The sequence below is a fragment of the Ptiloglossa arizonensis genome, chromosome 4 (genome assembly GCF_051014685.1).
Source record: "Ptiloglossa arizonensis isolate GNS036 chromosome 4, iyPtiAriz1_principal, whole genome shotgun sequence".
In the NCBI taxonomy this organism is placed as follows: Eukaryota; Metazoa; Arthropoda; class Insecta; order Hymenoptera; family Colletidae; genus Ptiloglossa; species Ptiloglossa arizonensis.
Window position 1 is genome coordinate 25,542,784 of NC_135051.1, and position 20,057 is coordinate 25,562,840.

The 20,057-nt window shown below is 47.3% G+C and overlaps 1 protein-coding gene across 4 annotated transcripts in view; it reads left to right on the plus strand.

Annotated features, from left to right (window-relative positions):
• Positions 1-20,057, plus strand: part of LOC143146164 (kin of IRRE-like protein 1) — a 445,694-nt gene that overhangs the window by 392,239 nt on the left and 33,398 nt on the right. For all 4 annotated transcript variants that reach the window (XM_076310177.1, XM_076310180.1, XM_076310178.1 and 1 more), the window contains 2 exons: positions 1,793-1,923; positions 19,862-20,021. In XM_076310177.1, the coding sequence (XP_076166292.1) occupies positions 1,793-1,923; positions 19,862-20,021 (291 nt within the window). The remainder of the gene's footprint in view (positions 1-1,792; positions 1,924-19,861; positions 20,022-20,057) is intronic.

Consider the following 20,057-nt stretch of genomic DNA (forward strand, 5'->3'; position numbering starts at 1 on the left):
AGTCCCTGACAAGAAAGCGACTACGACACTCCAAAAGGAGCCTTAATTGTCCGTCATTATCTCATACATTTCGAAGAACTCTCGGTCGCGAGAGCGGGATCATTAAAAAGAAAAGCGAGATCGCGGGAAATGACTTCACGTCGCGTATCCAATTACGTTGACCATCGCGCAGCATGGCCGGAATTACGCATTACACCGTTACGTTCGCTGTGCTTTTTCGCCACAGTTCCGTACAGTGTCTCGATTCACGAGGAACGAGAAAGAAAATGAAAAGGCACAGGTGGAGAGCGGGTACGGAATTTATTGCGATCCTCGACGGGGGATCTTTCCCATGGAGAAGCGATGAAAAACAAAGGACACGGGGAACGATGCAACGAAGGTTCCAGGGGGGTTTTAAAAGAGCAACAACACCCGTGAACCATTCCAGGACTCCAGAGAGACAGAGAGAGAGAGAGAAAGAGGGACAGGATGAGGACGAAGTAAACGCGATCGAGCTAATTAATACTATCTCTCGACAGACTGGTACACCGAGTCGGAGGAAAAAGAAGGGACACACCGGAAAGAGCAGAAATTTATCGTGCAGCGCGATAAAATCCTGCGAGAACGCCCCCGAAGAACAAACTCCTCGAAGAGGAAATGGGGGATAAGAGCGGCCGGTATGATTAAACTAATGAAGACGGTAAATGAGAGGTACAAGGAGCGAAGGAAATATCCCGGTAGTTGTTCCGGTGGATGTGTAGCAACAGCATCTCGTGGATACCAGGGCGCGTAGAATTTTCGGGTCTCGAGGTGAAAACGAGGAGTCGCGTTGTCTCGCGAAAATAAGAAACAAGAGATATTCGCGAAAGCTTCTTCCCGCTCCGCCAACATTGTTTCTAGGAGCGAACGCGGCAAGTATTTTGGATTAAGATAATTCCACGGCATCGAGCAGCCGTATATCACACCGAGGGAGGAAGGACTTCGCGAAAGAATAGGGGAACCGTCCACTTCGCGAACTTGTAGGGAGGAAACAGAAATATTTCTCAACTGAGACAGGGGACATCCCGCCAGACTCCAGAGCGTGTGTCTTAAGCTTGGTATCCGGTTGATGAAATTCTACGAGGGTGGGGCCTACCGCGACGATAAAACGAACCTTAAGCCCTTCATCCCATTCCCCTCTGGTACGTGGAGAAATAGGAAACAGCCCGTAGCCGAAGACATTGCGTTTCGAACGATCTTTTCGTTCGTTAACTCGGTTTTCGATGTGTGGTTTCGGAACACGGTTGTTCGACATTGTGTTCCGTGAGACAACGCAAATACTGCACTGACATCGAGTAGATACTAGTATATATAAATCCTTCGAATACACCATAGTACCGCAGTATCGAGTAGACAAGAGTATATATAAACCCTTCTAAAACACCATAGTACCGCAATATCGAGTAGGTAAGAATTAGTACCGTAGTATCAGGTACTCCGAATCAACGCGTACCTCGATCACAGCTCCAGTACAGCAAACAATTCGGTGACCTCTGTAGTAAGTAGATTCGAATCCATCTCTAGTCGTACCGACTAGAAGTCTAAAGCGTAACTGTTCGACTTGACCTGTTTGTGTCACGAGTGTCCTTCGCGCGTCAATCTACGTATTGAAATCCAAAACACGCGATCGACAAAACATTACGAATCGTATCGACCCACCGTTTCCCTCAAAACCATACCAAACCGAACCACACACGGTAAATCAGACCTTACCCATACTTCCAACGCAACATTCTCACACGACAAAACGTATCGCTCACGATTCTATTTGCAGATCCCCCGATCGTGTCGCTGAACCTCGGATCCACCCTAAGTCCCGAGGACATCAAGGAGGGGGACGACGTCTACTTCGAGTGTCACATCAGAGCCAATCCACCCTGGTCGAAGTTGACGTGGATACACGACGTGAGTTACCATCCAGTCTTATTAATCATTCCGCACCTCGCCATCGCGACGCCTGCCAGACATTCAAATTCCGCGGCGAAGAGTCTCGCTCGTGGTATCGCGCGCCCGCGTAATTCAAAACTTTTAAAAGACATTCCGTACGCACCGACCTGAGCATTATGCGCTTCGTCGAAAGTTTCGACTGTTTTGCCACGGTAGTTGTCGTCGGTGTCGACGCGCTCGAAGTCTCGTGCGTTTCTTAACAAAGTTACATTTTAGTCCTCGGGTACAGCCGTCGTTCCGTCCTGCGCGTCCAACGTCGTCGCGCGACGTTATTAAACCAACTCTCCCCTCCGCTCCTCGCCAATCCCCCGCCACCCCCTCCCCACCCGTCTCAGTCTGTATCTCGCGGCGTGGCGCTATACAAATTCCCGTGCACTTGCCGTGTCACAATGCCCCGAGAACATAATACGCCAGATTCGCGGAGAAAAATCTCTCGCGAGGACAAAAAGCACGAGCGGCGTAACTCCCTAAATTTACAAGCGTTGCCCCCACCACCACTCCCGGACCCACCTCACCTGGAGCGTTACAGGTAATTTACGCGACTACATCCACGGGGCGTAAAGAGACTCTGGATGGTTCGTTGGCTCTCCTCGGTCTTATCCAGCGTAACGCCTGGTGTATCGGGGAACCAACGCTCGGATGAAACTTTAAATTCTTTATTTGCATAATATATGAGATCGTTCGACAGCCTCGATCACGTTGAGAGAGATAGACTTGGTGTCCCTCCCGCGAAACACCGTCGAAAGCCGATCAGCTCCCGGATTTATTCCCGGAAACGATAACACACTCACGGTTTGGGTCCTCGCGAACTATAGGTCCCCACCTGATCGTTCGAATCACGTTTATCGAATCGCGACACGGGAGAAAATCGTTTACATTTTTTTTTTTCCCCTCATTAAACGTTAACGTTATTTCCGCGAGCGGGGAGTTCGTTCCACGAGTAATGCGATTTCCATTATTCTCTATCGGGGCAAAAATTCGCGACGCAATCGAATGCGACTAAATGTCGTCGAGATGGGATAAGTGGGCGCACCGGATCGCATAATCGGTTCTTTGACGAACATTATGGCGACGTATCGAGAGGCAATATTTTCTTTCGAGTCCTTGGCCCCGTTGATCGAGTGTCTCGATATCGAGTATTGATTTTATCTTGTATCGATGCTCGCTGATTACTTTAACCTCAATATACGGGGTGTACCGCTCGATTCGCGCGGCTTAAATCCGTTTTCGTCTTTACGATCGTCTATGAGATCTTCCAGGATCTACGAGTGTATACTGCTCGGCTGTTGAAAGGACGTGTGTTTACTTCCCCACTCTGGTTAGGCTACTAGCTCCCCCACCACCGCGCGCATCGTCGCTATTGGTCGAAAACTATGACTGGGTTCGCTAGTTCCCCCACCATCTCACGGTAACGAAGCTCGACGACGGCCAATAGCGACAGTGTGATGGTGGGGGAGCTGGTAGATTAGAGTGGGGATGTACTCGTCGGCCATCTTCTCACGGACGAACAGTACTTTAACCACTGGTTGCGATAAATATTCCTCCTTCGATTTTTCTCACACATTTGTACCAATTTCCCAACTTGGAAAATAGTCACATTCGTCTATACAATTATAATATAACAAGCGACAAAAATATCTAATTTAAAAACACTTCCGGCATCTCTAAATCTCCCAAGTACAACCTTGAGAATATTCCTCCATATTTACCCATTCGAATTAAATATTTCCCTTCCATTGAGAATCGAAAGGAATATTTAAAACTCTCGGGTTAGAACACCCTGTACGTACAATAGCTCTCGCAAGTACATTACTAACCAGTTTTAAAGCTAAATCTCTCTCCGGTAGAGTCTGGCAGACCGATTAAGTATATAATAATACTAGCGAGCGTGGTTTTCCGCGCAGAGAATTTTGCGCGTATCCACGAAATCCCAGTCTACCCGGAAGAAAGTTCAGCACGGGGATTCGGTTTCGATTCGAGGCGAGCGAGGTGGGTAACGTTTAATCGAAACGCGTGCTCAGGGTTATCCCTCTTGGCGGAACTCGTTTCACGGGTACCGGCGTCGAAGTTCGCTGAGCAAAATTCTCGTGGGGTACGTTGAGCACATAACCAAGAGGAGGCACGGCTAGTTTCTGAAAAATCTGGTGCCTCCTTTACGGACAGCTTAGAGGGCTGTTTCGGTGACCAGAAATACGAGATCCGGTTCCGTGAACTCTAGCGCCGGCTGCTCGTTACCCTCCTCTCTTTTTCCTCGTTTGCCTTAATCCCCTTCCAGTTCTCGTTCTTCGGGACCGCCCGGTGGATCCTTCGGCGGGCTACGTGTCGTAGTTCACGAAGAATGCCGGCCAACGAGACGGGCTAACGGGTAGCAGCTGCTGCGCCGTAAGAGATTTCCGTCGAAATTGCATCTTAAAAATATGATCCGACTTCATTCCGCGGGACGATTCCCACGTCCCTCTCTCTGCCTCTCCACCATCCCTCTCCGTCCCTTGGAAGACATTCGAAGGGTGTCCCGCGTCGCGACGCGTTCCTCTCTCCTCTCGAACCGCTTACGATCTCACCGATCTTGACTTTTTTTTCACCAAGGTGTCCCAGCCGCACTGTTTCAGCCCGATTCGCTGTCGACGTCGTAAAACCGAATCCCGAAATGGCACCGGGTGAAACCTCGTGAATCACCATGGGGATCCTCTCGAAGCGGACCGTGAACCAGGACGCGGACGTTTTTCTTTTTACGGTCGTCTCGTATCTCTTCGATCTTCGAAACGATAAAGCACATTTTTTCCCGCGCTGCTCCCCTCTTTAACACACGCTGATCCCGCGATAACAAGGTACGATTTCTTTCTTCCTTCGTCTCTTCTCGAATCGGTCAAATTGAGTAAATTCCAGGCCAGAGAGATTTAACGTACAACTGACGTTGGCTCGCGAAAAGTTAGCAGTTCTGTACGTTGGATGGCACAGGGGAAAAGGGGATCGTTCACTCGCGTCGCTCGTGACCAGGCAAGGTCTGCAAGCTTCCCCTTCTCCTCGCGTTCTGCTGGTCTCGCAGAGGCAATGTTCGACTCGAGACTGACGTCACCTCGACGATTCGGTTCGATTAGAAGGGTTTGCCTAGAAATTACCCGGCTCTATCCGCCAATCAATCCCGGGGTAGCAATCGGGCTCGAATTGCGAACTGTTGGTCTTAAAAAAACGCTTCGAGCCATTCCATGGTGGCAGTAACCTTTCGAACGACGATCGTAAAGACGAAGAAAGACCTAACGAAAAGTAGAGGGGAGGGGGTACGGGAACAGGGCGAAAGAATACCGTAGACGAGGCCCGTGAAACGGCAAGGGAAAAAAGGGAAGAACGCAGGGATATAACTGACTATAATGGGCTCCTGTGATTAGACCCAGGTCCGCTATTCACGGGGACAATGGAGACGTTCTTTAGACACGCGGAGTATCGACGAGCCAATCGGCCTTGCGCGAGAGGAGACAGAGGGGGGGGGGTGCTGAAAGATTCTCCCGACTCTTCATCTTCCCTGGCAAAGTGGATTGACCGACTAGACAACCGGAAGAACCCTATTAATGTCCTCCCGGTCCACCTAAATATAACTGGGAGAGATCAAATGCTCTTTGACCGAGTGGCTCTCCCGTAATCTTGACACCATCGCTCCACATGCATACGTACGTACGTGTACATACATATTTCCTGCACAAACGTACGCACGTATATATTTCCTATATGTAGGTACATATATCAAGACAGCTCGTCACTTCTCCCGGGGTTTCTCTCGAAAATTCCGAATTCCATCGGTGGAACAGAGATCGATACAAGGGTACGACGGATCTCGGGGACAGATTCCAGCGGCAGTCGCGAGATCGAATATCCTCGAGAAGCTCGGTCTCTCCAAGTCCAAACCTGAGCGCAAGGGGAGAACGCCACGGAGTTAGTAATATTAAAGGGATGGAAACGTATTGGGTGGGGACGACTGGTGGACTCGAAACTTTAAATTCCACACGGTCGCGCCCGTTATTTGATTTTGAAATCGACGTTATTGCTTCTGTACACCGATGATCGGTCGCCCCGGTGCTAGAGGCTGGATCAAGGGAGGGGGGGGGGGCGATAATGGGGTTTCGCGGAACGAATCCGGCAAGTGCATTTCCGTCTCTGCAGCTAGATTCGATCCAAGTCCGGGACTTAATGCGGAGCAACGGATGGTGTCGAGAGAGGGGGTTGGTTTTGCGATTCGGAGTCTAAGAAGAGTTGGCGTCGAGATTCGGCGGCCGTACATCGATCAATTTCACCCGTGGGGGTCACGTTCCACCGTGCTGGAATTCCCCTTAAAGTCACCGCCTCTCCGCCTGCCCCAGAACCAGAGGAAACGCTTCGTTTCGTTGGAATCCGATCCCGCGAGCTCTCTCGTTGGCGGAGATAAGGGGATAAATCGAAGCAGATAACCGTTCCACCGGTCAAACGGGTCACGAATCGTACGATTCACTGTCTTGGGGAAAATCGAGAACCAGGTGCTAAACGGTGTCGACCCTGCGATTCGAGAGGTATTCATTTCTCTTCGTCTTTGGGACAGTTGGCTGATCGTCAAATTCTTACCAACACTTTGATACTATATTTGGTCAAGGATTGAAAGTTCATGGATATTTTAAAGATTTTACAATGGAGGAAGATATTGTAGTAGCGTAATTTTAGCGTAGCTTGCCGAGAGAACATTGCTTCGAGGATTGTGCTCAGAAGAGGGCAATGAAAGAAAAAGGACTCTTTCTCGAGGCAACGGTCGTTGTAGACCCAAGGAAATTTTGCGAGCAATACGCGAGGATTTAAGAGAATGGCTGTGAAAGTGAGAGTGTTCAGTGTTGAACAGAGCAATGTTAAACCGAGAAGTGTTAAGCCAAGAATCGTTATGCGTTGTAGAGAGTTGTGTCATAGTTATTTACTGTAACCTAGCTACTGTCAAAGTATTAATTATTTATAATTTAATAAATTATAACACAATATATGAAGGAATATTCGATCCTCCCCCCCCCCCCCCACTTTGCATCCGAATGAAATATCAAAAAGATTTCATTTTAGACAGAGAGAATTTTAGGGAATTATGGATGATTATTAAGTGTATTTTTAGATTTCATACTGAACGAAAGATTGGATAAGTAGTTTCGAAGTGTTCGTAATAGTATTCATGTAGTATACTGGCGTAGACAATGACGATGCACGTTACAAAATTTATTGTCACGATTCCATCGGTTTCCGTTATGATACGCGGTCATTTGTTACGCGAAACAGACGCATGGGAGATTTATTTATTTACAGCTCGTGTAATGCAAAAACCGATACAATAAGTTATATCGATTGTCCTCGATTTTTTTTCATTCCAATCTTTTTAATACAACTGATCGAATTTAAACGCCCCATGGCAAGTTAAAAGTGGCCACAGTCTTTCGAGAAATTTGAGAAGATTAAATAATAAATTACTGCGTCATGATTTCAACTCGATTCGAACGATTGCGAATGGGTTAAATAGAAAGGTCCGCGCTAATAAACCCAGAACTTTGGGGCAATTAAACGAGAATACGCGCCGGGAAATTGAAAACGTTTCCCTTGGAAACCTTCAGAAATGTCGCGCAAAATACACTCCAAAGAGTTTGAATTCGTTTCAAATTCGTTTTCCATATTTAATTCCCGAGCTTCGGAAATCGTCGAACGCGATCGTCGACCGTTTATTTCATTGTGAAATTATTCCGAACCAAAATACAGAAGTAATTTTTGGAACACCCTGTATTAGAATGCTATTTCTAGTAAACGTCGAGACTTTGTTTCACATCACAATTTTTGTACTTAAAACTTGTACTTTTTAGAAGTTGTTTATCGTTCGGAAAATTATCAATGTAGTGTCGATTATTCTATCGAGAGAATGCAGGTGGCTGTTGTTAAACAAAACAATCATAGTGTCGATTATTCCAACGAGAGAAGCTATTGTTGGTTATTGTTAAATAAAATGATCAAACTACCGTCGATTGTTCCACCGAGAAAATAAAATTGGATATTGAATAAAACGATCGTAGTATCGATTATTCCACCGAGAGAAGCTATTGTTGGTTATTGTTAAATAAAATGATCAAACTACCGTCGATTGTTCCACCCAGAGAATAAAATTGGCTATTGTTGAACAAAATGATTATAATGTCGATTATTCCACCGAGAGAATAAAGTTTGCTATTGTTAAACGCAAAGATTATACTCTTGATTATTCCACTTAGCGAATAAAATTGACCACCGTTCGAGGAACGACCGACAGATCGTCCTGGTCTTAAAACGCGACGAACGACGAACGCAAAAATTGCAAAATCCTCGAGAGATAACATTCTGGACCGAGTTAGCCAATTCCGTCGCTAGAAGCTCAAAACTTCCAAGTCCGAGACGAAAAGAGCGCCACGGCGCGGTACAGCACGAAGAAGAATCGAAAACGTAATCAAAGATAATGAGGGAACTTTTCTACGACGCGGAAGGATTTACAACGTTTATACGAGGCACGCTGGACACGAGGGGTTCGGTGGTGAGGGATGGGGGGACGTGCACAGGGAAAAAGGGCCGAAAGAAAACGCGGTGAAAACGAAGCTACGAAAACCAGCCGCGCAAGCATCTCTCCGCAGCCCTTTTTTTTCCTCCCTCTTGGTCCTTCCGCATTCCGGGCCGCAATGCATCATGCTTGCTGGCCGAAATAAGCGCCCTCTGCTGGTTGGTCGAGGTCCCGAATCACCATCCTCCCTCTTAACTTCTTCGAACCCATACCCGGGACTTGATATTCGTCGATTCGAGAATTTTTCGGTGAGAATCGAACCGGGGAATCCCAAAAAAAAAGGAAAAAACCGGGCGGAGAATGGCGGGAAAGCGAAGAAATCCGCTCCACTCGTCGAGAGGAAACGGAGCGGAATATTAACGCGGCATACCGGCGAACTTTGAACTTAACGAAGGCCCTCCGGGGGCGGTTGGCTGCACGCGACCTTCCCTGTCGGTGATAGATCGCTTTAAAACAAAAGGAACGAAACGTGGAGGGGGTAGGGGAGGGGGTGGTCCGTTCGCCCGGCAGCGAAACAATTTTTCTGCTCGAAACGTCGCGACAATGCCGCCGATATAATCGCGATGAAAAATTTTCGGACGATTCCCGCGCCGACGAGCCACCAAATCCTCCCCACAAATCTTCTCGAGGAGCTGCCCCGGGACCGAGCCGGCGGAAAACATTCTTTTTTGGCCCGGAAGCTCCTTCCCCCGAGGCGTGGAAGAAACAAACAGGGTCGAAAGAGCGGACGATGGGTCCCGTGTTAAAGAAGCGACGAAATTTACGAGCCCTTGCACCGCGAACGCGTTCAAAAACGACGTTCGAACCAAACGGCCGAGTGCTTGGGATTTAATGGGCCGAACCACGGTGGGTGCGTCCTCCATCGTGCATTTTGGGATAACAATACGTTCACCCTGTCAATGTCTACTCCCCGTCTCTGCTTCTCTTTGGATAGAGAGAGAAAAGTTTCACGAGCTGGTTTCGTAAACGGTGGTTACGAGGACTCGGTGAGGAGGGTTGAAACGATTTGTTTGTTTGGACAAACGGTCGTGTACACGCGGGTGTTGGAAATATTTTGTAGAACTCGAATGTGTTCATCGAAGAGAATTTCCAAGACGAGTGTTACCGACGCGAACAGAAAATGAAAAACATGAATGATAGGTTGCTCGATATGTTTCGTGGTTAGATTAGAAATGGAGCTATTAGGTTCATCGTTTTATTTTTCTAAAGGTAGTACTACCGTTTGACGAACATGTGTAACGTTTCGTGTAGATCCGTAGACTCGTTCGTATATTTAGTCGTTCAACGTTGAAGTGTCGTAGTACTTTTTTTACAATGGAAAAAACGACAAAAGTTATTGGACAACCTAGTAGTTCTTCAACGAAAATGGAAATATATTTTAATGTAAAGAACTCCGATAGACCATTTTCGACGAGAGACGATCGAAGAAAGGGATGGAAAGGGACAATGTTGAACTATAATTGATAATGGAGAAAATTCACTCGTTACTAAGCAAAAACGTATTAGCGATCTTTTTTGTATCATTTTCAAAAACTGGAGTCACGGTGGAAATTTCAATGTTTCGCATAAGTAATCTAATATCTTGATATTTTAAACTTGGAATTGTTAAATAAGAATTATTCCCAGGAGTGGAAGGTTCGATAAATTAGCAGAAATTTAAATACGTTCGAATCGTTCAATTTCGAATTCAGAGCGAATTTTCTTCCGATTTCCAGCTGAATTTCCGGGATGGAGGTGTACCGTTTCAGCTACCCCAACGATGAAAGGGAGTAACGGCGAGTTTCCGGTACACGCATATCCAATAGCATCGGCAATCCTTCGTAACGAGGCCACAATAGCGACGACAACGTTGCTATTCATTCGACGTTCGAATCTACGTCGAAATACAGGGATAATCCATCTGGTGCGCGAGCCCGCCCCGTTCGTTGATTCCATATACTCGCGGGAATAAGATCGCGGACGAGGATAAATAGCCAAGGGAGAGGAAAAACCGACGCTCCGTCGGGGCACTATTATTCTTAAATAACCATTTTAATGCACGAAGTCCGGGGCGGCTTCGAAGGCCCGATTAAGAAAAATGAACGCGTCCCTCCTCGCGGAATTTAACTTCTCCCCTTTGCGTCTCGCCTGGGTCTTTTTGGACCCAGTGAATTCTTCCAAAATTATTTTCACATTTAATACAAAATTGTTGGCATAATTTTATTACTACAGCTTTCCTTAGAGATTGAGAAAAATGCGATAACATAATTGATTCGTAACGTATGTATGAGGTTAAGTTACGGGTCCATTTGGACCCACGCGCAGTTTATTTTACAGTTTTCCAAAGCGAGAAGTCAAAGGCAGATACGGAGGTGCGATTTTTTATCGGTTTTTTCTTTTTTTATCTATTGGTTTCAAATTCTTAACCCTTGCAAGACGGTTTAGATGACCACGAGACCACGCGTGGGTCCAAACGGACCCGTAACTTGACCCCGCGCAAATATTACGAACCGATTATGTTATCGCACTTTTCTCAATTTCTCGTACAAGTGTAATTATCAGTGGACGACTGATTCTCGTGCGAACGTGGGAAATATCGCGTTCGCGCGAAGACGACGAGAACGAACGAGAAACCGGACAGGAAGAGACAAGGGACGTAGGAAGGAAGGAAGGAAGGAAGGAAGCACCGTCACGAGTTGTTGGCAATTTTTCAAGGAATCAGTGCGCCGTCTGACCGGAATGAACACCCGCCACCCCTTCAGTCTCTTTTCTTTTCCACCCCCGTGGTGTTTTTTTTTCCCCCCCAAGAAGCTCCTCCGCACAGAGTCGAATTCTCACCGAGAGAATTTCGTCGTCCAGACTTTCCAACCGACGAATCTCTCCGCGATCGAAATGCGAGAAGAAATTCGATGAATCTTTCGGATAGGTAGGACGTAGTCCGAAGTTTCCAACGGGGGACGAGATTGGACGATCCAGATATTCGGGGGTTTTGTTGTCGCTGGACACTGGAAACGATCACCAACCCCCGTCTAACCTTCTCGAGGAGGAATTCCTCGTAATCGCGTGTCGTCGATAGCGATCTCGTTCGTTCGACCGAGAAAAGAAGCTTAACGCCCGGGGAAAACAATGCGGAACTGGAGGAACCTGGATGTGTTTCCCCTGTGGACCTCGTTGCGGAGCGGAGAGGTTGATAACAGGGTGGAAAAACGAACAAGACGCACCAAGGATGCTTTTGCGATCGGTTTCACGAGGTTTCGCGAAGGTTGGAATTTACGTGGATCGGTTGAAACGAACTTGGTAGGTGCGAGAATATCGGTCGATCTTCGGAGTGTACACCAGGGGAACCCCCAAGAGGGTTCATCCATTTTCCATCCGACACGGTTCCACTGGGTAACCTTGGAAGGGTGCGTGTACGGAATATCACGGGAGAAGCGTGTACGAAAGGACGGTTAACACCTACTTTATGTAACGGCGACGCGCGAGACAATGCCGCGGCCCATTGTACCGGGCGACGGTTGTATGTACCACGTGCTACGAGTAATTCCACCCTTACTCTGGATCCCGAATATTCTCAAAATGAAGCTCCCGGGCTTTTGGGCTCCGTTCCAACTGCCTCTTCCTGCGGCTAGACCCCGTTGCATAAAACCGTGCGCTTGCCCGGCCTTGTCAGCTTCAAACGGAAAGTTTTAGCATCGAGGCCTGCGAGCGGCGCTTCGCAGCTTCGGGACGGTATCGATGACTTCGCCCTTTCGTTTTCGTATAACAACTACCGCGATATTTACTTGGGAATCTTTCAACATCGAGGCGATATCGATAACTCACCAAGTCGTTTGTTTAGGATAATAAACCAGCATGGGTAACGACCTTTGCTCGGGGATCACCGAAGTACAATCTCGTCACTTACGAAACGAGTCTCTTCGAGGTCAGAAGCATAGGGCCGATATCAGTGATTTCCTTGATCCTTTCGTTTCGATAAATGACCGTCACGACCTTCAATTGGGAATCATCAAAATATCATCACAACTGACGACGATGGAACGTGTACCTTTCAGGTCAGTTCCATCGGACTGATATCAATGATATTTTCAACTCTCCACTTTAGTTGAAAAGTATTACTTATCACGGCTGGTGACTTTTGAGCAGGAATCATTCCGTCATAAAGTCACTCTGACGTGTGTGGCGCCCTTCACTCGGGAATCACCGAAATAACATCTCGTCACTTGCAAAACGAATCTCTCACGGTTATAATAACATCCAATCAATGTCGATGACTTTCTTAACCCTTTCGCTTCTTTTAAACCCTTCCCCATGAATGACGTTCTTCCCCGAGAAATTATCGAAATAAAACCCCGTCGCTCGCAAAACGAGCTTCTTTGGGATCACCGCGTGACTCGTGACCCCAAAAAATACATATAGCGCGATATCACTGATCTGAGTTGCGCGCAGAGGTATACCCTAACACGCGGAGAGCCGCTTCGACGATGAAAAACGTTCGTTCAGTACCTTGTTCCCGAGTTACGGCCAATTTTGCGCCCAACGCGGATGCCCTGTGCACGCGTCGTCCTCCGGGAAAGGGTTAATTGGACGTTTCCTATCTGCCCTCGGGTCGAATCCTGTATCCGGGGTATAATCGTCGCTCGTTTCGAGTTTTACGCCGCGCGGCTTTGCGCGCCACTAGCGGATATATACACGGGAAAACGATATTTCAGATTTTAGTTCTGGTATTGGATTTCTGGAAGTTTCATGATACGGACTACTATATGGGGTGGTAAAGAGGAGGTTCGAGAATTTCGAGGCGCACAGTGCTCACTAAAATGAGATGTAGGTACTCCCGGCACTCGTAGCTTCTACTTACGGCGAACCGAGAGTCTAACTTAGAGCCACGCGCAACTTGGAACCGAAAGCGTAGAAAATACCAATATGGCGGTCTCTGTGAGAGCGATACGTTCTCGAAAATACTAACCCCGTGGGCTAATTATACATCCAACGCCCGGATCTCAAGGCGTTCTCGGTTCGTGTCGACGAATTCTCGAAAAGACTCGTCTCGTATTCATTAATTTATTTATTCACCGATGAGTGAAAAAAAGATTATAATAATACCATCGAGAATATAATACTCCTTCAAAGAGTGCAACTCTGCTCCGAAAAATTTGTTCACGGAACTATAGATAAACAATCCTGTGCACTCGACTCGGACACCTCTCCTTCGCCCGAGTAAAATTTTCCATCGAGCAACTACCATCTTCTCTGTCCTTCGGTTACACAATATAAATTAGTCGCACGGGGACGCTTTAATTACAAATTCAACCCCGTCTCCGAATCCCGAGGCATCCCCGATCGATCTCGAAGCCGTTTGAATAAAACTCCGCGTCGAAGATAAAGAATCGGTGCACGACGAGTGCCGAGCGTAATAAAGTTCATCGCCACGGGTACGACCGATTATCGATCGTAGTCGCGCGCAACGAGGGTCCTTAATGGATCATCGTTCGACTAGAGCAAACAGGGAGAAAAGGGCTAAACAGAATTAGCCGTCGTCGGTGAGGTTTTGTTTAAGCCCGATGATTTAATTAACAGCGGGTCACCGATAGGACACGGCTAGCAGGTGTCCGCACCTGCAGAATGGATTCATCAGAGAAGGATGGGAGGGAGAGGGTTAAGTTAGTCGATTCTCGTTTACTCCCGAGCCAAACCTGATTAATAGAAGGAAAATGCTCGCATAGACCGATCCTCGTGCCGGTACGATCAAAGGACCAGCACGCTTATCGGGGAAACCGCGCAGGGAAATCGAATTAATAACGCCGAACCGGAGTCTGCGACGCGATCCTAATTAACGCTCGCGCGTTTACGGGTTCATTATGCACGGTGTGCCTCAACGAGCGAGGGGGCTCAATCGACGCGTCGTCGCCCCGAATATTTCGACACAATTCGGACCGTTAGCCCCTCAACATCCACCATGACGAATTTTCTCTGCAATGAGGCTGCACGCAATTGTACAAACGACTCGCGACTCGTACTGAGCGATTGGAAGGTAATTGTGATCAAACTCGAAGAAACGAGACTGTTTGCTCCCTTCATTAGGGTGAGGATAGCACACGTGACAAGTGGAGGAGGATTTGAGAGACGAAAGGTGGACTCATATTTGTAGAGGATAGGTTGTCACTTGAAGCGGTTAACTACTGTTCGTTTGTGAAAAGGAGGCAGACGAGTGTTTATATCCCCACTCTAGTGTACAGTTCACTAGCACTTTCTCCACCAACGCAGGAATTGTCGTTGGAAGATTGAGAGCGGCCAATAGCGACGAAGAGCTACTACTCGACCGCAACAAGAAGGTAGACGAGTGTTTATACCCCCCACTCCAACTTAGAGTCCACTAGCTCTCCCCCACCATCGTACGCATCATCGCTATTGACCACTGACGATCGTTACTGCTCTCGCACAGTGGAGGGGAAGCTAGTGATTAGAGATTAGAGATGTAGAAACTCGTCAGCCTTTTTCTCAGGGACGGACAGTACATTCCACGGTATTGGTTCTTTCTTTTCGACGAAGTCGGAACGAAGTATGGAAAACGTAAACGGCGAATCGTGGAAAGATTCGGGGGAGTTCCAGCCTCGAGGAAAAGCGGTGGAAAAAGCGAACACCGTGCAGAATGGAAACGTTAAACTTTGCAACTGCCTTCTCGAAGCGGAACCGCAGCAACCGATTACCCGATATATCGATCTCGAATACATCGATCTTGAAAACACACCGAGTTACACAGATTTCACGAAGTACCAAGTTAGAGAATATTTCGACAAATTGGAGAAACAGACTGGTGAGATAAGAGGGAAACTTAAATTATAAGCGAGATTATAATTCATGCTCGTCACCGCGAGAAAAAGGAAATTTCGTGGTTGCTGGACTCGCAGCCAAAGCATTTCTAGCGTCCCTTCAACCACGATGTTGGTCGAGGTTCAACGATACCTTTTAACGACCACGATTACTGTCCTGTGACGCGTCCGCCGGAGATTAATACTTGGATCGATGTTGAGCGAAATGAGAATTTCCTTCGTGGAATTCCCGCGGTCCGCTGCTTTATCACGGGCACTCACGGAACAATTGAGTACAATTGCCCGATGTTTCTCTCGAGATACTCTACGATCCTACAAAGTTGAACAAAAATGAATTTTGGAAACGAACGGTGGAATTTACAGCCAATGTAGAACTCGTATATAACTCTTAACGAATAGAAAAACTCGCACAGAACTTGTAGCGAATAGTAGAACTTATAAAAAGTAATAAAACTTACAGCGAATAGTAGAGCTTACAGCGAAGAAAGAACTCGTATAGAACTCATAACGAATATCAGACTTCAGTCAGCGAAAAACTCATTTAAAAACCACCTTAACCTAAACCGTAGACACTGTAAATATACGTATACAACGATCGAAACTTTTTCGGTGTCAAATTACCGTAAGAGCTCGATTGTTTTACATATTTAATGTGTTTTGTTTGTTAGTAAATGAACGTTTCTATTCCCACGCGTATGGAAACCCTCTAGTAATCGATCACTCGTAAGAAAGAACAACAGATCTAGATCTCTGACTCCCAACTTCGTAACTCACGGAGACCGCTACGGGCACTTAATTAATACTCATTGTTCGTACTTGCACGCACCGCGGGAGCTCCGTGAAAGCTTCAACGAACGCGAGTTGATTTTCCCGGCGCAAAAGTTGTAAGTTGGCCCGGTGAAAATGAACAATTTTAGTGACCTCGGACGAAGCAGGAAGACTGTCGGTATTTTTTCCAAGTTTTTCCGGAAGGGGAGCCGTCTTAGCGAAGCATAACGTTTAACGAGTCTTCTCGAGCGAGTAAATCGAAGATAAACCCCGGGTCTTAACCGGGGCTTAACCTATGCTAAGCGGGCTAAACCTCCTTGCCTAGGACTCGGCCACACGGAAGACGGCCGACTCGTATAGATTACAATGTAGCTTAATTGAGTTAGCGCCTTCTTGATGGCCGAGAATCGTCCGATGGATCCTTTGAAAATCTTCCCGTATAATCGGACCCGCTTCCACGTCCGCGAATCGAATCGCAATCGAATTTCGACCATTCTGTTCAAATTGTTCGCGAACAGTGCGAGCAACCTAAAAAGTAAGTCGAGTTTCATGTGAAAGGAGTGGGGGAAGGTAGTATGGGTGGAGTGGAGAAATAAAGGGTGTTCCTATTGTATTGGCATATAAAATAGAAAATATAACGGTGCATTTAATTATTATACTCGTGTGTAAGGGGTGGGGGAAGGCATCACACATGAGTAGAAAGAGTGAGGAAATTTGATATACCGTTATACCTTACACCCAATATACGAATACAATAGATATACCCGTTTCTTCTCCCACTCCTGACATAAGGAACTCAGTTTACCTTTCGCGAGAAGGAAATCGATCCCGAGTACCGATACACGATCGATTCTCCATCGATACCGTTCGATCGCTCGCGAGTAATTAAGTGTCCCTCCGTCGACGCGATACCCAAGCAACGGGAAAGGCACACCAATGCGGGATGGAACGTCGATTCCTCGAAGCGACGAGACACGGGACGAGATTACAAAACAATCGAACAAACTCCCATTCCCTCGGATTTCGAAAGGGGGGGGGGGGGGGCAACAAGAAATGGAAAAAGGACGAAAGAGAGGAGGAAGAAATCTTGATCTGCTCTGTCATTCCGCGCCACCTTCTCCGAGATTCAAATGGCCTCGTTTCGAATCGATTTCGAATTATCTTCGGCGAACGGATTTTCCCCCCGTCGGTGAACCAGAGGGATAAAAGGAGAGCCTGTCGGTGTAATGGAGAAAACGCTAGGGTGGGGGTAGCTGTGTACGAGGGTAGGGGTAAAGAAGGGGTAGAAAGAAGCGAGGGAAGACCGCAGGGACTTTTACTCGTAACCGGGGAGAATGCCCCGACGGAAGACAAAGAACGAGTTCGAAGGACGTCTCTCGTCCGATTAAACAGACGCGGCTGCATTTGGCAAGGTCTTTGGTCGGCTGGCAAGCCATGTCCCGGTTTTACCTACTTGTTGGCTCTAACCCTTGCCAGGCCACGGCGTTCTTTGCGAACGAGGCCCGCGTTCGCGATCGTCCTTTCGCGGACGACTAATTGAAACGGCCCGCAGGATCGCGAGGGAAACTTCTGGTCGGTCTAGCACCGCAAAACTAAATGTGGGGGACGATTGATAGATATGGACATTCTATGAAGTTATTGCTCGAAAAAATTATAGGGATTGACTGCAGGGGACTGTGGAGTGCGGTGCCTGAGTCAAAAGCGACCCGTACCGGTGGATCCAAAGTTGTTTAATTTTTTAAATCACGTTAAATACAATACCACTCTTTCCTAACGTTGTTTCCACCCTCGATTCGTTTCAAACGATGTGATTCGATTAGCCCCGCTTACAAGAATTTCAGAGTTAATGGTCTATTATTTAGACGATTGAGATACCTCTGTCCACTCTTTCCGCTTTCGAACGACGAAACTTATTGTCAGACTACGGTATTTTGTCCCCCTTGTTTTCAAATTTCTCCGCTTTCAAGCAACGAAACTCATTGTCAAACTACTACACCCTGTCCCCCACTCTCAAACCGTAGGGCTGATTTCTCGATCGAGAGACCCCTACCTACTCTTTCCTCGCTTTCAAGCAAAAAGCCTACACACGATACTCGAAAGCGAGAATTGCTATACATTGCTATATGGGTTGGAAACACGATACACTGTATCGTACCCACGAATTTACGTCTCGTAGCCCCAACGACTCGCTCGTTAAATATTTCAGAAGCACGCCCCCCCCCCCCCCCCCTCACCCCTTTCAACGCGTTTCGAAGAGTTTCACCCCAAAAACTTCCCGGTCACGAGTTCTTCGTTTCGCGGACAAACAAGAGACGAAATAAGACACAACGAAAGTCCGTCTCGGAGCTGGCCTAATTAAACGTTCCATTGCGCAGTTTGGAAAAGCGCGAGACACGTGCGGATATTTCGAGGCAGGCGGGACGATAGCCTGTCGCCCCGGCTACGTTCCCAACTTCCGTCTCTCGACGTCGTTGGGGCTTTTTCCTTCTACCTCCTCCCCTCTACCCATCCCGTCTAGATTCCTGTCATGTTAATTTGTCCAAGAGAGCCCCGGAATTCTTGAACCAAACGCATTCGTTTTATCTCCCCGGTTGGCCGGGACAAAAGAGAAACGGTACAAAAGATAACGGAAACATAGCGCGCTTTTCATCCGGTCTGATTAAACAACTAAGTGCTGCACCGTTGGTATCGTCTTTAGCAATGGAAAACGCGGCTGATAAGCCGTCAGCCACCGCATCTTCCGCCTCGTCCCCGTCGCGCGATGTCAATCTTCACAAAGGAAACGTAATCAAAAAGATCTAAGGTAATAAAGAATAGTACCGCGTTATTGTCTGCTTCCCTGATCGTGGAATTGATACAACCGGGGGCTCCTACTAATCGGTAAACAGGTGTCTGCACCCTGTAGCTATCCACATGTCTCTAAGTGTTCACGTCTCTCTAGGTGTCTACATTCCTATAGGTACCTACACTCCTAGGTGCCCACATTCCTACAGATACCTACATTCTCTAGGTGTCCACTTTCCTCTAGATGTCTATACTCTCTAGGTGTCCACATCGTCTAGATGTCCACATTTTTCTATACATCTACACCAGTCGAGGTGTCCACATCTCTCTAGATGTCTACGGATAAATTCGTAATAAAGACACGGGTTTCCCGTGACACGTTTGATCATAAAAGTTATCGAGCTCGCTTCCATCTCACGGGTGGTAACGTGCTCGCAATAATAAAGAATCTATCCAGTTTTTATCCCCGACGGGGGCACACCAGTCTCCCGGGTGTTCTATCTAATATCTGAACTACAAGAAGGAGAAAGAAATGTTGTTTGCGGAAGTACCGATAGTCGTTCTATACCGTCGGGAGAGGAAACCTTTCGCGATGAAAAAAAAAAACTATGCCTGTAAGTTCCCTCGCGACACCAACACTCTCGATCACCTTCACCGCCTTCAACCACCCTCGCGAGCGGTTTCTAAAAATACGCGCCACGTATTAATTTCTCCGGAAAAAAGAGGACGCCACTTGTGACGACGCAACCGACATCACATCGGTCAGAAAGACATCGTTGCTATTTATCGCCCATTTATCGAGTACATTGCAATCTGGAGATCTCGGAAGCAGCAGAACCTAATCGTACCTACGAATAAAGAGTTATCGTTTCTGAGAACCGTGTTCGCGGATAACAGACCGAGGTTTTCACATCGACCATCGGTATTTACCCTGGTCTACGATAAATGTGAAAATTGTTGTTTTCAGAACCAAATACTGGCGCACAACACATCGGCGAGGATAATCTGGTCCAATCAGAGCTTGGTGCTTCAAAGCGTGACGAGGAGCAGCGCAGGGAAGTATGTCTGCGCCGCGACGAATGACCTGAACGAAACACGGAGCGAGGCCCTTCATTTTCGCGTTAAGTGTGAGTACACGTCACGAGTACCTTCAACGAGTTCTC